This window comes from Odocoileus virginianus, chromosome 8 (assembly GCF_023699985.2).
Source record: "Odocoileus virginianus isolate 20LAN1187 ecotype Illinois chromosome 8, Ovbor_1.2, whole genome shotgun sequence".
Classification (NCBI taxonomy): Eukaryota; Metazoa; Chordata; class Mammalia; order Artiodactyla; family Cervidae; genus Odocoileus; species Odocoileus virginianus.
In genome coordinates this window covers 24,476,703-24,489,616 of record NC_069681.1, presented here as the reverse complement: position 1 = coordinate 24,489,616, position 12,914 = coordinate 24,476,703, and the positions used below count along the sequence as shown (strand labels likewise).

Below are 12,914 nucleotides of genomic sequence, written 5' to 3'. Positions count from 1 at the left end.
GGCCAGCGCGGGCCTGGGGCCACGCTGCTGCCTGAATAAACCCCTGGCTGGAGGCTCAGGGCCCCGCCCGCCCAGCAGCTTTCCCTGGAGACTGGAGGGTCACCCGGCAGCACTGCCTTTGGCTTCCCGGAGGAGGGCCGTGGGGCAGGGCCAGTCAGCAGCCAAGAAAGGGGCCCCGAGAAGCCGCAGCACAGGAGGGGCGGGTGAGGAGGCCGTGGCTGCTGGCGACTGGGGCGCCCGTGTCTCTCCCAGCAGGTTGGTTCTCTGAGGCCCCAGGTACACAGGAGGAACCCCGCTTCCATGCCCCTGGGTCACCTCAGAACTCCAGAGGACCAGGCCCCCGACCCAGCCTCCTGCGTGTCCCAGCTGCCCCTCCTGACCTGGACCCAGGGGGCAGGGGCAGACGCTGAGTTGCCCAGGGGACCCCGGGATATGGGGGGCGGGACGGCCCTCCGCACTTGGGTGTCACCTACGTGTGCTCGGTTGCTCCCATCCGACCCTCTGTGACTCCATGGACTGTAGCCCACCAGGCTCCTCTGTGTATGGGATTCTCCAGGCAGGAACACTGGGGCAGAGGGATCTTCCTGACCCAGGGACCAGACCCACATCTCCTGCCTTGCCGGCAGGCTCTTGATCCACTGAGCCGCTTGGGATTCCTTCCTGTGACACAGACTTCTTTGTGGGAGCAAGGCTTTCCACAGAGGAGTTAACCTCAAACGGCAAAGTCCCCAACTCCCTGAAGGGCCAAGGGCGTGGTGACCCGGCAGAGACGCAGGCCCAGGCCCGCAGGGTCTCCAGGCCGCCTGCCCACCTGTGGGGCCCGAAGCCTCGCCCACGCCCGCGGGAGCAGAAGGTCCTTCTCCCCTCGGCTCCTCCCAGAGCCCAGATTGTGATGGTAATTTCCCCAGCCTCAGAGAGCCGCACAAAGGCCTGGCCTGGCCCTCGGGGCCCCTGGTCAGCGGGGCGCCCCGGGCTTTTGTTCTGGGATTCCCCAGCTCAAGTCAGGAGACTTGAATCAGCGCAAACTGTCTCTGAGAGTACAGGCGTCTTGGGCCTTTGTCCTCCGCTTCCTCCTGGGCCAGCGACCACGTCCCAACACGAGGCCTCCCCGCGGTGGGAGAGGCTCCCGGTCCGGCTGCCTGTGGCCGAGGTGGGGCTCGGGACCCTCCGCGGGACGCCTGCCTGGGGGCAGGTGCCGAGCCTGCAGACCCGACCCAGGTCGTGGGGTCACCAGCGCGGCCTCTCGGTTCCGCACCAGCACCTCTCATTTCCTGCCCGTCCTCCGGGCAGGCTGGCCGGGCGCCTCCCTTGGGCTCTCACGGCTCCCGGACACTCAGCACAGCCCCTGGAGGGCACCCCCAGGAGCCCGGGTCCCTGAGGTCGTGGGAAATGGGGCCGTGGCCCCACAGAGCGGGTCAGGACCCCACGCCCTTAGAGGAGAGGCCCCCGCCTCCACCCTGACTCTGCCAGGTTCCTGGGGCCTTCCCATCCCCGCTCGTCCGGGAAGGAAACCGTCCAGCTGAGGAAGGTCCTGCCTCGCTTTGCTGTCTGCTGGGCCAGCCTCCACCACGCGGCAGCCCTGACTCCGAGCGCACGTGGCGTCCCGTCCCCTCGGCAGCCCAGGCTCAGCCGCGCCCACCACCAGGGGCATGGCCCCCTGCCTGGGCTCCGAGGCACTGGCCAAGCGCGTGCTGACTGCCAGGCGATGCCGCGTGGTGGGGACCGCATTTGGAGGAGCAAAGTCCTGCAGAGGTTGGCGCGCCCTCCCCGCAGGCCCGGAGCCACACCCCCAGGGCGGGTCGGAGGGTCCTGGGGGTGGGGCTCCCTGGAGCCTTGGGGTTTGTGCCTATTGCCCTCCCGACAGAGCCACGTGCTGGTTACTCCGATTTCCCGGTGTCGCCCACAGAATGCAGACGTTTGAAAGCGCCAGCTAAAATAAAGTTTACACCTAGGGCAACACCGGGGAGGTTTCAGCCTGTGCGCCTCAACATTCCGAGTTCTACTGAGGAGCTTGAGTTTCCCTGAACAAGGGGAACCCACAAGGGAAAAGGCCGGTCCCTTCCCTTTTCCTACAAAAAAGGGGCCCCTCCGCATCTGCACGGCCCTGCCCGGGGGCCTGCACGCCCCGAGCCCAGTGAGAGCGCGCCTGCTCCGCGCAGGGGTGCCGGTGCTGGGGTACACGCTGCGGGGCGGGGCTCGGGCGCCTCCCCGCCCCTCCCGCCGGCGCAGACCCTCCGGCGTCCGCCCCTCGCGCTCCTCCCTCTCCCTCCGCGCGGTCCCCTCCCCCACCGTCCTGGCGGCTGCCCCGCTAACCCTCCCCCAGGCCGGGGAGGAGGGGCGGCCGCGCACCTGCGGGTGGAGGGCCGGGGCCGGGAGGCCGTCCACGGCAGGTGTGTGGGGGCGGGAGGCGCGGGCGGTGAACGCGGGTGGGGGGGCGCGGCGGGCCCGGGAGAGGGGCCGACAGAGGAGGGCGGGGGGCGCGGACTCAGCGTCCCGGAGGCCGTTGACCGGTCTGCGCGCTCGGATCGCCTCCCGTGGCCGGTCTGCGCCGCTGCGATCCCCTCCCGCCTGCGTGCGACCCCAGGGAGCGCCGGGACCGGCCGCGGCGGAGCGGGGTGCTGCGCGGTGTCCAGGGGCCGCCGCCGGAGCGGGAGCGCGAGCTCCACGTGCGGGACGCCCCCCACTGTCGGCCGGGGTCCTCCCGCGCGGACAGGTGTCACTGCCTGGCCCCTCCCAGGGCCGCACCACTGGGTCCCGACCCCCAGTAGGTCCCGGGCCAGGTGGGGCCGCTGAGGGCGGCCGGCTGAATCTGGACTTCCCGGCCCCTGTCTGGCTGTTTTGCTTTTCAAACTGGCAGCGGAAAAGTAAGACTCAGCAGTTTAAAAATAAGGCCGTTTGCTCTTTCAGCTCTAAACCGTGTTCCTGCTATTTTTTTAAAATCACCCTCTGTTCTCTGCAGCGCTGGACGCTTAAACAGGAGCCTGCTCCGGTTGGCCCGAAGGAGACTTTTCTGGAGCAGGTGCAGCTTCTTAACTTTACTGGAAGCTTCCCACCCTGCCTCTAAGGGACCTCCAGCGGGCCCTGGACAGGGGAGGGGTTAAGGTGACCCTGAGGCTCGGCAGGATGTGTGGGGGTGGCCGTGGGAGGCCCCAGGATGTGTGACCACTAGGAGGGGCCAGGCTACAAAAATAGACGTGTGTCCGGGTGTGCTGGTGCTGGGGTGTGTGCGTCCCTCCCAGGGGACTGGGGACCCCACTGGACAGGTAGGTGAGGGGTGGCGCCCTGGGGGAGACCTCGCGGTGGAAGGTCTCCTAAAGTGCAGATCCGACCCAGTGGCTGGCCCAGTGCGGGTTCGGGGACCTGAGTTCTGAGCTCTGCTCCCGGCTCCTGGACCCGCTGCGGCAGGGGGATGGACAGACAGAGGCTGCTCTCGGGCCCGGGGGGGCAGCTGGGAGGGCATGTGCTCCGGGTGAGTCAGTCCAGAGGGGCAGGAAGAGGGGCTTGGCTGTGTTTCAGCACTTGTGTCCCTTGGGGCAGGGTGCACCCCCCCCCCCCAGGTCCCGGGCTCACCGTCTGGCCAGGACCTGGGCGCAGCTGTGATTGGGCCTCTGTGACCTCAGCCCCGCCACCTGTGACGGCCCCCCTGGCAGCGATCCGGGGAAAGGCTGGCGAGAGCATCAGGCCTTCTGTGCCAGAAGCCTGGGCATCGCCCTTCTCGTGACTGTCCCCAACTCTGGGGTGACTTTCTCTCCGGGAGACCCGCGGATCAGGAGGAGAGTGCAGGGGTCACCTGTTTGCGGAGCTCAGCGCTCTGAGGACACCTCTGCCCTAGACGCAGCTCGAAACCCGTCCTTCTCCTGAATCAGAGCCTCTTCCCTCCCCAGCCCTGCCACTGCTGGGCGCCTCCTGACCTCGGGTTGTGGCTGTAATCGGTGTCCAGGTCACCATTCCAGGAGGCTCATTCTGCGTTGGGGGTTCAGCTGTGAAAACGGGAGATTTACCTGGGAAGCGCATCTTGGTGATTGGAAGTAGAATGAAGGTCACTTGGACAGAAGAGCTTCCTGCTGTTAGGAACTCACATACCTTTTGTAAAATGGCATAAAGCCTGAAGTTGAAAGAGAGCTTAGTGGAGCGTTTGTGCGAATGGAATATTGGTAGCACCTGGCCATCAGCTTAGTTGATCTGGTGCTAAGAGGCTCCGAGGGAAGTTAGACGTGTGAGAAGAACAGGGACAAGAAGGTAGCATTCTGCTCCACAGTCAGCTCAGCCTCTTCTTCTCAGGTCCACTCATTTCACCCTCGCCTGAGCCCAGGAGAGCCAGGGTGATGCTCTTCCCCGACAGGTGGGAGATGCTGGCTGAGCGCCAGCCGCAACCTGGACCTAGTTGAGGGCCCAGGGCCACGTCTGGAGCCGCTCAAGAGATGCTCAGTCCACTCCTGCCTTGGAGAAGGTGGGTGGCGGCCCAGCCCCACTCCAGAGAAGGCACAGTCAGCTGTGTGGTCAGTGTGGGGTGGCCGGCCGGACTGCCCAGCCGCCCGTGGACTCTGCTGGTGGAGCCGGCAGTACCTTCCCCTTGGGGACGACCGTGTCCTTTTCCTCTGGGCCTCCCCAAGTAAAACGTTCAGGAGTGCAAGCCCACAACGGTCTCCCAGACACCCTGTGGCTATTACCAAGGAACTCTTGGGCACCCAGGGCTGGACCTCGACTTTGTGGTCAGAGGCCGGTCCCGAAGCACCTCATCCAGGGTCAGGCAGCGCCATTGTCTCCAGGATCCCCAGGAAACCCGGCGCCTCCGCCAGAACCTCCCAGCGGCCCTCTGGAGCCCAGAGGGCCAGTCCTACGCAGCTCCACGGAGGTGACCCAGGAGTACCAGGGCTTGCGCCCCAGTGGGTAACATGTCAGCGTGAGTGTAGGTCACCGCTGGGGGTGTTCAGTCCCATCTGTTGAGAAAGCGAAGAACTGTATTCAAAGTACCGAGTTGAGCAACCACAGAAATCGGAACAAGTCAAATAGGAAGATGTGGGTGGGGACCCCGAAGCGCGCAGCTGACCAGCGCCGAATGTCTCCACACCGTCTTCCTCCTCACTGGTCCGTTTCTCACTCAGCGCTTAGGGCTGGCACCAGAACAGAGCGGGGTGACTCCCGGGGGAAAGGCCCTGCTGTCATCCCACAAATTGGGCCTGAGGGGCAGGTGGGACAGGCGTGGGGAGGAGGTGGACACCGGACCTCCCTGAGGGTCACCCGTCCCCGGCATCCAGCTGGACAGCCCCGCCTCCCCCCCGATGCCCTGGACAAGGTGGTGGGTGTGAGCACCACCGACGATCAAGTAGGTTAAGCCGCTGCCGTGGAGCCACAAGCAGAATTTATGGAAGGGGCCCAGCCAGACATAAGCCACCGGGAAGATGATGGGCCGTGTGTGTGCATGCTAGGTCACTTCAGTCGTGTCTGACTCTGCAACTCTGTGGCCTGTAGCCCGCCCAGCTCCTCTGTCCATGGGATTCTCCAGGCAAGAACATTGGAGTGGGAGAAGGGAATGGCATCCCACTCCAGTATTCTTGCCTGGGAGATCCCATGGACAGAGGAGCCTGGCAGGATGTGTAGTTACACATTGTCTGTAAGTATATTTATTGTCTGGACGTGTTCATTTTTCTTTGACCAGTCTTGTGCTCGAGTTTCCATGATTATGGAATCCAAGGATAAACTTGAAACCAATGATTAAAAAAATTTTAAAAAGCACTGAAGTGGGCTGCCATGCCCTCCTCCAGGGGATCTTCCTGACCCAGGGATCGAACCTGCATCGCTTACATCTCCTGCACTTGCGGGCAAACTCTTCACCACTAGCGCCACCTGGGAAGCCATAATGAGCCATGAGTAAGCCCAAAGAGGGGGCTGTGGGCGATTACCTACCGGGGTGAGCATCTTGGGCAGATGACGTCACGTGGCTTCTGTTCGCCATGTAGTCACTCGCTGTCTCTTTAAATACAAGGTTGCCTCCCAAAGACTTGATTCGAGTTTCTTTGCCTGACTTCACCGGAGGAAGAAGACCTGAGTGTTTGTCCTGGCCCTGGGAAAGCATTCTTTACCTGGGGATTTGAGACGTTTCTGGCCGAGGCGGCATTAGTTTTGAACGTTTGCCAGTCCAGTGAATTCTACTGTGACGTTGAAGCCAGGAGAACCAGGGGCATTTTTGTCCTTGAAACAGGAGCCCAAATGTCAAGGGAAAATCTAGGTTTTTATTTCTCTTATGCAGCAGAAGTAAATAATATTTTTGTTTGTGCAATGCTTTATTCCATTCCAGTGCTATAAAAGGAAGCCATTTGTTTACCTGAATGCTGACACAGTAGAAATTCTCTGGAGAAGAATGAATTTTAAATATCCCACATCCATTTCAGAATAAACACTGCCAAAAGCCGTACCTGGTGATTCGGGTTTTGTTCAAGGAAGCATGGCTGATGTCTTTGCAGCATGACCTGGTCTTCCTTCTAAGGTCTGTTTTTCACTCTGCAGACTCATGTTCGACTGTTGGAGGCTCATCCTTTGCAAGAAAACTGGAAGCAACGCCGATGCTTCTTCTGCGCAAGGGTCCCAGGAGGCCGAAGCGGAAGACAGCGACCCTCGGGTGGATGTCCCTGATGTCATCAGGCTTGTTCCAGACCCGCCGGAGGGGCCGCCCCCGCCCACAGGTAGGCCTGACTGCCTCCTTGGGATCCGGATGGGGCCTCAGTCCTCCTGGGGGACCAGTGTCCTGGGTCTGCGGCGGCAGCTCCCCGGGGACCCAGGGCTGCCTGCACATGCGGGCCGGCTGGGCCCAGGCCTGTGGATGAGACCTCAGTCCACACGCTTGCCCATTTGCCTTCCTGGCTGTGAGGCTGAGGCTGGCTCTGGTGAGCTCTCAGGAAGTCGTTTGGGTTTTAGATTCCAGGGCTCCGTTTTACCAGGTTTTCAAACTGAATCGCACAGTTATACAAAGTAATTGCTTGTGATTTTTAAACTCATCTTATTCCAAGGATGTTTTCCCCTCCCATTTCTTATTTTGAGCATCTGTACCTTCTCTTTTGCTTCATTAGATTAGCTAACGGATCGTTTTTGTGGATTTTGTTTCCAGAAGCCAGTTTTTAAGTCACTCTCCCAACTTCCCAATCGTGTCCCTCCTGAGCCCACCCGGGCCCCTGGCCCTGTCCCCTCCCGTGTGGCTCCGCGCTCCTGTCTTCCCCATGTCCCCCGGTCTCCATTCTCGCAGGAGCCACGTCCAGAATCCCCACCCTCCCGCCCTGCACCGGCTCCAGCCCCTCAGGGCCCCTGGCTCTGGGTGACGCCCTCTGCTCCTCCTCACACCTCCACCTGCAGACTCTCCACGTCAGCTCCCGCCCCCGGGCCCCGCTGCCTCCCTGGGGTCTCTGTCGGACGGAGTCGGCCTGGACTCTGCTGTTCATTCTTTTGTTCTCTCCCCACGTGTGTAGAGACCACTTGATTGAATAAGATTTACCTGAAAGATATGAAACCGCACAGCAGGACTTTCAGTCTGTGTATTTTCCCAACTGTGTGTTCTAAAAGGTGACCATCAGGTCAGGTTTTGCAGTGTTAAAAACTCTTCTCGTGCCAAAAATATTAGAAGCTGTGGTTTTGCTTTGAAAAAATAGAGAGCGAATAAACGGCGGGTTTTGGTGGTCATGGTCACTGTGAGTCGTCTCCATGTGGTCTCTGTTTGTGATCCTGTTTTACCTGCTTTAAAATCTGATCTGGACATTTAGCCTGGCAACGTCTTCAGTCATGCTCTGGGAAACAGCTTTCATTCATTTCGTCAGCACCACCTGCAACTCTGAAATGCAATTGTTTGCTTATTAAATTAAGTAGACCATGAAATGGGTTTGAGGTGCAGTATTCCTCTCCACGCTCTGAAGGCCCCCACACCCGAGTGATGTCTCCGTATGACTTCTCCTCCTTCAGAGAGCAAGGCTTGGCTGAACCACTCATCTCTTACCATTCACGTTCCTTCTCTTCTCAGACACGCAGACCTGCCAAGCGGCTTTGCGCCCCCGTAGGAAGCGCGCGCCTCCCGGCGACTGAGGTCTTGCGGTGACTCTTCCCACCTCTCTTGGCCTGGCCCCTGTGCGGCTGGGACATTTTTTGTTTTCTGAGTTTGGAAACAGGAAGGCAGTCGGGACCCCTGGAGAGCTGGGCAGTTACGGGGAAGGGGGTGTGGCCAGCAGGCCCCCTGGCCCGGCTCACCCGCCTCCCAGCCTCTGTGGCTGGGAGGCAGGCAGAGGGAGCCGGGTCTCCAGGACTCGTGTCTGAGGTCAGCCGACGGGGCCGCCTCTCCTGTCTCAGGTGGCGCAGACACGGATGAGCCCTGACCCGCCGCAGCTGCGAGCCGCACGTGGGGGTGGCCGCCTGCACGTATGCGTGGTCGTTCCCGGGCACTCACGGCTGAGCGGGACCCGTGGGGCGTGGCTGACGGGACGGCGGGGCCCTGTAGCCCGCATGGAGGGTCTCCAGGCCCGCTGTCTGCAGTCTGAGGGAGGTGTCGGGCAGGCAGGGTCTGCTGGGCGTCCTGAGCGCACGCGGCTCTGAACCCGGGCAGCCTCGCGCTGGTGCGGGCAGGGCCCGGCCCCCTGGGCCTCTGAGGGGCGCCTGTGGGCTGGGGGCGCGCGCCGGGCGCTGGCTGGCAAGCTCTGACAGGTCAGCGGGCGGGAGCGGGTGTCTCACCACTGGGCCTTCGCCTGGGAGCAGGAGCTGGGGCAGAGGGGCTCACCGGGCAAGCAGAGCCCTCGCAGTAAAGCCGGCCCAGAGGGCCTGCCCGGGACCTCACAGTCCCGGACCCGGCACAGCCTCGAGCAGCAGCGGGACGGGCCCTGGGGTGCAAGAGGGGCGCTGCGGGCCGCGGGGGGCTGCTCGTGACCCGCGGAGACTCTGCGGAGACTGCGGGGAAGAGAGGCCCCAAGGAGGACCCGCAGGCCAGCGGCGCCGCCGGAAGCCCAGCCGGCCCGGCACCAGTGACCTGCGGGCTTCAAGATAGAGTCGGCGTCTGAACTACGTTGCGGCCTCAGAGTTGCTGACTCTCCAGCACTTGCGTTTAGACAGACGCGTGTGTCTGGGCTCACCGGAAATCACACGTGGGGGCAGAGACGCGGGGCGGGGCGCGCGTGGAGGCTGCCAGCCTTGCTCTGTCCCGCCGCTCCTGCTTCTCAAGCCTCTGCTTTGAGCAGAGGATCCCCCTGGAACGCCACCTGTGTGGCGGGGACCCCCACCCTCGTCGTTGGTGGTCGGTCAGCTCAGTCGGGGCCAGTTCCAGGCGTAGTCACACCCCTGGGGACTATTAGAGACAAGGGTTCTCCTGTCCAGCCAGGCCAGCCGTTACCAGACCCGAAAGTAAAGGAACGGTTTTCGCCTTTTCTAGTAAATCTGGGGCTTTTTTTCCTCCTTAACGGCTGTGGTGACTGCTCTGAGCGCGTTTTCGGTCGCCCTCAGCTGCTGCAGCAGGCAGGGGGGATGATCCAGTCTGCCTTTGCTCACGCGTGTGTGGGACAAGGACACACAGGCTTCATGGGCTTGCACTTGGCACCGGGAACCAATGGGTATTGGAATGAGCCTGGCAGCGGTGTAGACCTCCGCACGGCGGGGGTGGGCGCGAGTCAGCCTCGGGAAGGGGGTTGCTGGCCTGAGCGGCCCCCGACCAGTGTGTGCAGGTGCTCCCTGCTCTCCGCCACACTCCGACCGCTCCTGGCTCCAGGGCGCCGTCTCAGTGGCCTCGGAGCAGCGACTCTGGGCTGGAGGCACCAGGCTCCTGGACTCGGGGGCCGCCAGGGGCTTTGCTGGCCGCGACCTCAGCCACTCGCCTTCCTGGCTGACGTGCGTCAGCAGGCCGGCCAGCTGTGTCGCAGGCCCGCCTGGAGGCCAGGAAGTGGGACACGGACCTGTCAGTCATCGTCTGTCCGCCTGCTCTTAGGCGCATTAGCAAAATCTCTGCAGGAAACAGCGGGCACCGAGCCAGAGCTCGTGCCCAGCTTAACTCTTCAACCCCCAGGAGCCCGGGAGGCAGGCAGGGCCTCAGCCACACGCGGATCAGGATCCGCAGGGGATGTGTCCACCGCCCCCCGGACAGTGGGGCAGGGACGTGGCCTCTGTGCCCGCCTGGCTCCCTCCTGCGGAGCCTGCCTTTTCTCAGGAGCCCGTTTCCTGATGTCCTCTGCGCTAGACGCCACCACGGGATGCCGAGACGCAGAAGCTCATCGGGGTGAGTGGGCTGGGGGTGCAAGACGCTGCGGCCACTTCAAAGCCGCTGGGCAGCTTCTTCCAACACGAAACTCACCACATGACCCACAGCCTACATATTCACCAGGATGTGCCGAAAACTCATGGCTGCATGAAACCCACACACGGGGGCTTAGGGCAGCTGTATTCTGAGCTGCCAGGCTTGGTGCAGCCCTGCCGCAGGTGACGGATAAATAAACCCTGGTCTGTCCAGGTGGTGATGCTATTCAGAACCAAACGGAAGTGAGCAGAGGATCCCAGGCCAGGGAGCCGCTCCACACGGCTGTGGTGGTGGACGCGGGACGCTGTGTATTTGTGAGACCCAGGGAACTTCACAGCACAAGGCTGGAACCTCAGTGGGTGCAGATGGAAAAGATGGCTGAGGGGCGGGGGCCTCACGAAGAATGCAGACACTCACTCGCTACAAATGTGTGGTCAGTGAGAGGGTGAAGGACTCGCCAACACGAGTCACTTGGGGAGCAGGCTGTCTGTTAGCCAAGGGCCAGGGTACCCCGGGGTTTGTGAACGGGGGTCACAAAGACAGTGACGTAAGTGGGGCTCCTCCCCTGCCCCGTGCCCCGTCTCCCCGGAGCTGGAAGAGCTGGGCCAGCCCTCTCTGGGGGCCTCAGACGAGCCTGCCTGCCGGCACCTTGATCTCGGATTTCCGGCTGGCGGCTCTGCGGGAACAGACCGTGTTGTCTGAGCCGCTGGGCCCGTGGGGCTCTGTTAGGTGGGCCCCAGGACTGCCGTGGTTTTCCTGCTGGTCATCTTCATGCAGTGCGGTTAAGCTCTGGTGAAAGCCTCTGATTTAATGCTGGTTATTTGGAAGAAGGTGCTTTTTGGCGAGAGGAGAAGGAAGCAGCAGGACAGCATGTGATTTATTCCCTGGTGGCAGGAAACTCGTGGGCGTTTTGTCCTTTTCCTCAAATTGATAAAAAGGTTTCCCCTAACCTGAAAATAATCTGAAATGTTTTGCTAGAAAATGTTTGTGATTCAGCTGCCCTAGGAGGTCATTTCTTAGATGTTTTTCTGCAAAATGCAGGCTGTAAATGTTTAATTCTGAGCCCTCGTACAGGACAACAGTTACTCCTCGAGGTCACTGTTTCTCTGAAGTTAATTCTTTCAAGCTCCTGTTTAAAAGGCTCTAGAGGAGTCGAGAGGAGAGGACACAGAAGGGAAGCTGCGGGTGGGTGGGCCTCGTCTTTGGGAGGAGTGTGAAGTGTCTTCCCGACGCCTTTCTGGAAAACCTCCGGGAGGTGACGGCTGTGACTGTGCGGCTGTAAATCCCACAGATCCCAGAACCCAAACCAGTATCTTGGAGGAAAGGGCCTTTGTTTAGTTTTAAACAAAAACCGCCCCTTTGAAACTTGACCGCATTCCTGACCTCAGCTCTGTCATCCTGCTGCCACTGCTTGGTATGACTTGTCCACCTGTGTGTGGCTTACACAACAGCCTGGCCGTGTGTCCCACAAGTGGACTCGCTCGCTCTGGGGAGCAGTGCGGAAGGAGGGGTGGGGGTGGTGGGGGGCCTTCCTAGAGGGGCGCCCTGGGAGCTCCAGTCGGCGGCTGGGGAGGCCGCCCCAGGCCCGTCAGGCACGTGGCAGGAAAGTGTCACCTTGGAGTCTGCATTTCCAAGTGTCACCCGCGGACTCCGCTGAACGGCAGAAAGAGAGCTTGTTCTCCGGTCTGAGGACAGCCAGGGCCTTGTCACTGGAGGGCCACACTCGGGAACCGGACGGCAGGAGCAGGAACAGAGCTGCGGGTCCCCGGGGTTTGCAGCTTCGGCAGCCGTGAGCTGGGGCTGGGTCCTCCCCGCTGCGGGCCGTCCCGCGCCTGCTGGGGTGTGGGCAGCACCCTGGACTCTGCCCACGCGACCCAGCAGCACCCGCGTCGTGACAAGCGGAACGTCTCCCGAGTTTGTCTGTGGGCAGCCGCTCCCCACCCCCACCTATTGTGCAACGCGGTGCTTCTGGGCTCACGGGCATGGACCCGAGCTTTATCGACACGAGTGTCCCGAGGGGGCGGGAGGACGGGGGCCGGCTGGGTCCCGTGACCCCCAGCTCCGCCGCCGCCCGCCCTCCGGCCAGCAGGTGGCGCCGCTGAGCCGCCGAGCCTGGAGCACCGCTCCTCCTTCAGGCTGAACCGTCAGAAGGATGCGGCCGGTCAGGGTGCCCCGGACGCCGGACTGCTCAGTCTGGTCGAGCAGGGAGTCGGGTCTCCTTCTCAAGGGGACGGAGGGTCCCAGAAAGCCTTGAGACACGGGCTTGTGCACCGACCCGACAGTCACGCGGGCGAGCTCACACGCGGACGAGTCCTCAAACGAGTGAGCGAGCCCACGCATGGGCGAGTTCACACGTGGCCGCGTGAGTCCACACGCGGGCAAGTGAGTTCACACGTGGCTGAGTCCACACACGGGCTAGTTCACATTGCAGGCACGTGAGTTTACACGCAGGCTAGTGAGTTCACACGTGGCTGTGTGAGTCCACACGCGGGCGAGTGAGTTCACACGTGGCCGCGTGAGTCCACACGCGGGCGAGTTCATGCGGGAGACTTTGCACGCAGGGCACGCTTCCGCTTGGGGTGGCTCCTGGGTGACCTCAGCACTCTGCGAGTTTCTCCGTCAGCTTCTGGGTTGTTGCAGGGAAAATAGGAGAAAGTGACCC

General features: G+C 62.1%; 1 protein-coding gene across 4 annotated transcripts in view; it reads left to right on the top strand.

Moving 5' to 3' along the window:
• The first annotated feature begins 2,317 nt into the window (after positions 1-2,317).
• MCF2L (MCF.2 cell line derived transforming sequence like) overlaps positions 2,318-12,914 on the top strand; it is a 97,379-nt gene continuing 86,782 nt past the window's right edge. For 2 of the 4 annotated variants that reach the window (XM_070471382.1, XM_070471376.1), the window contains exons 1-2: positions 3,164-3,263; positions 6,508-6,683. In XM_070471382.1, coding sequence (XP_070327483.1) covers positions 6,512-6,683 — 172 coding nt within the window. In that variant the 5' untranslated portion in view covers positions 3,164-3,263; positions 6,508-6,511. Of the gene's footprint in view, positions 2,391-2,946; positions 3,020-3,163; positions 3,264-6,507; positions 6,684-12,914 lie in introns of those variants that run through there. The other 2 variants (XM_070471377.1, XM_070471378.1) reach the window with 2 other exon arrangements.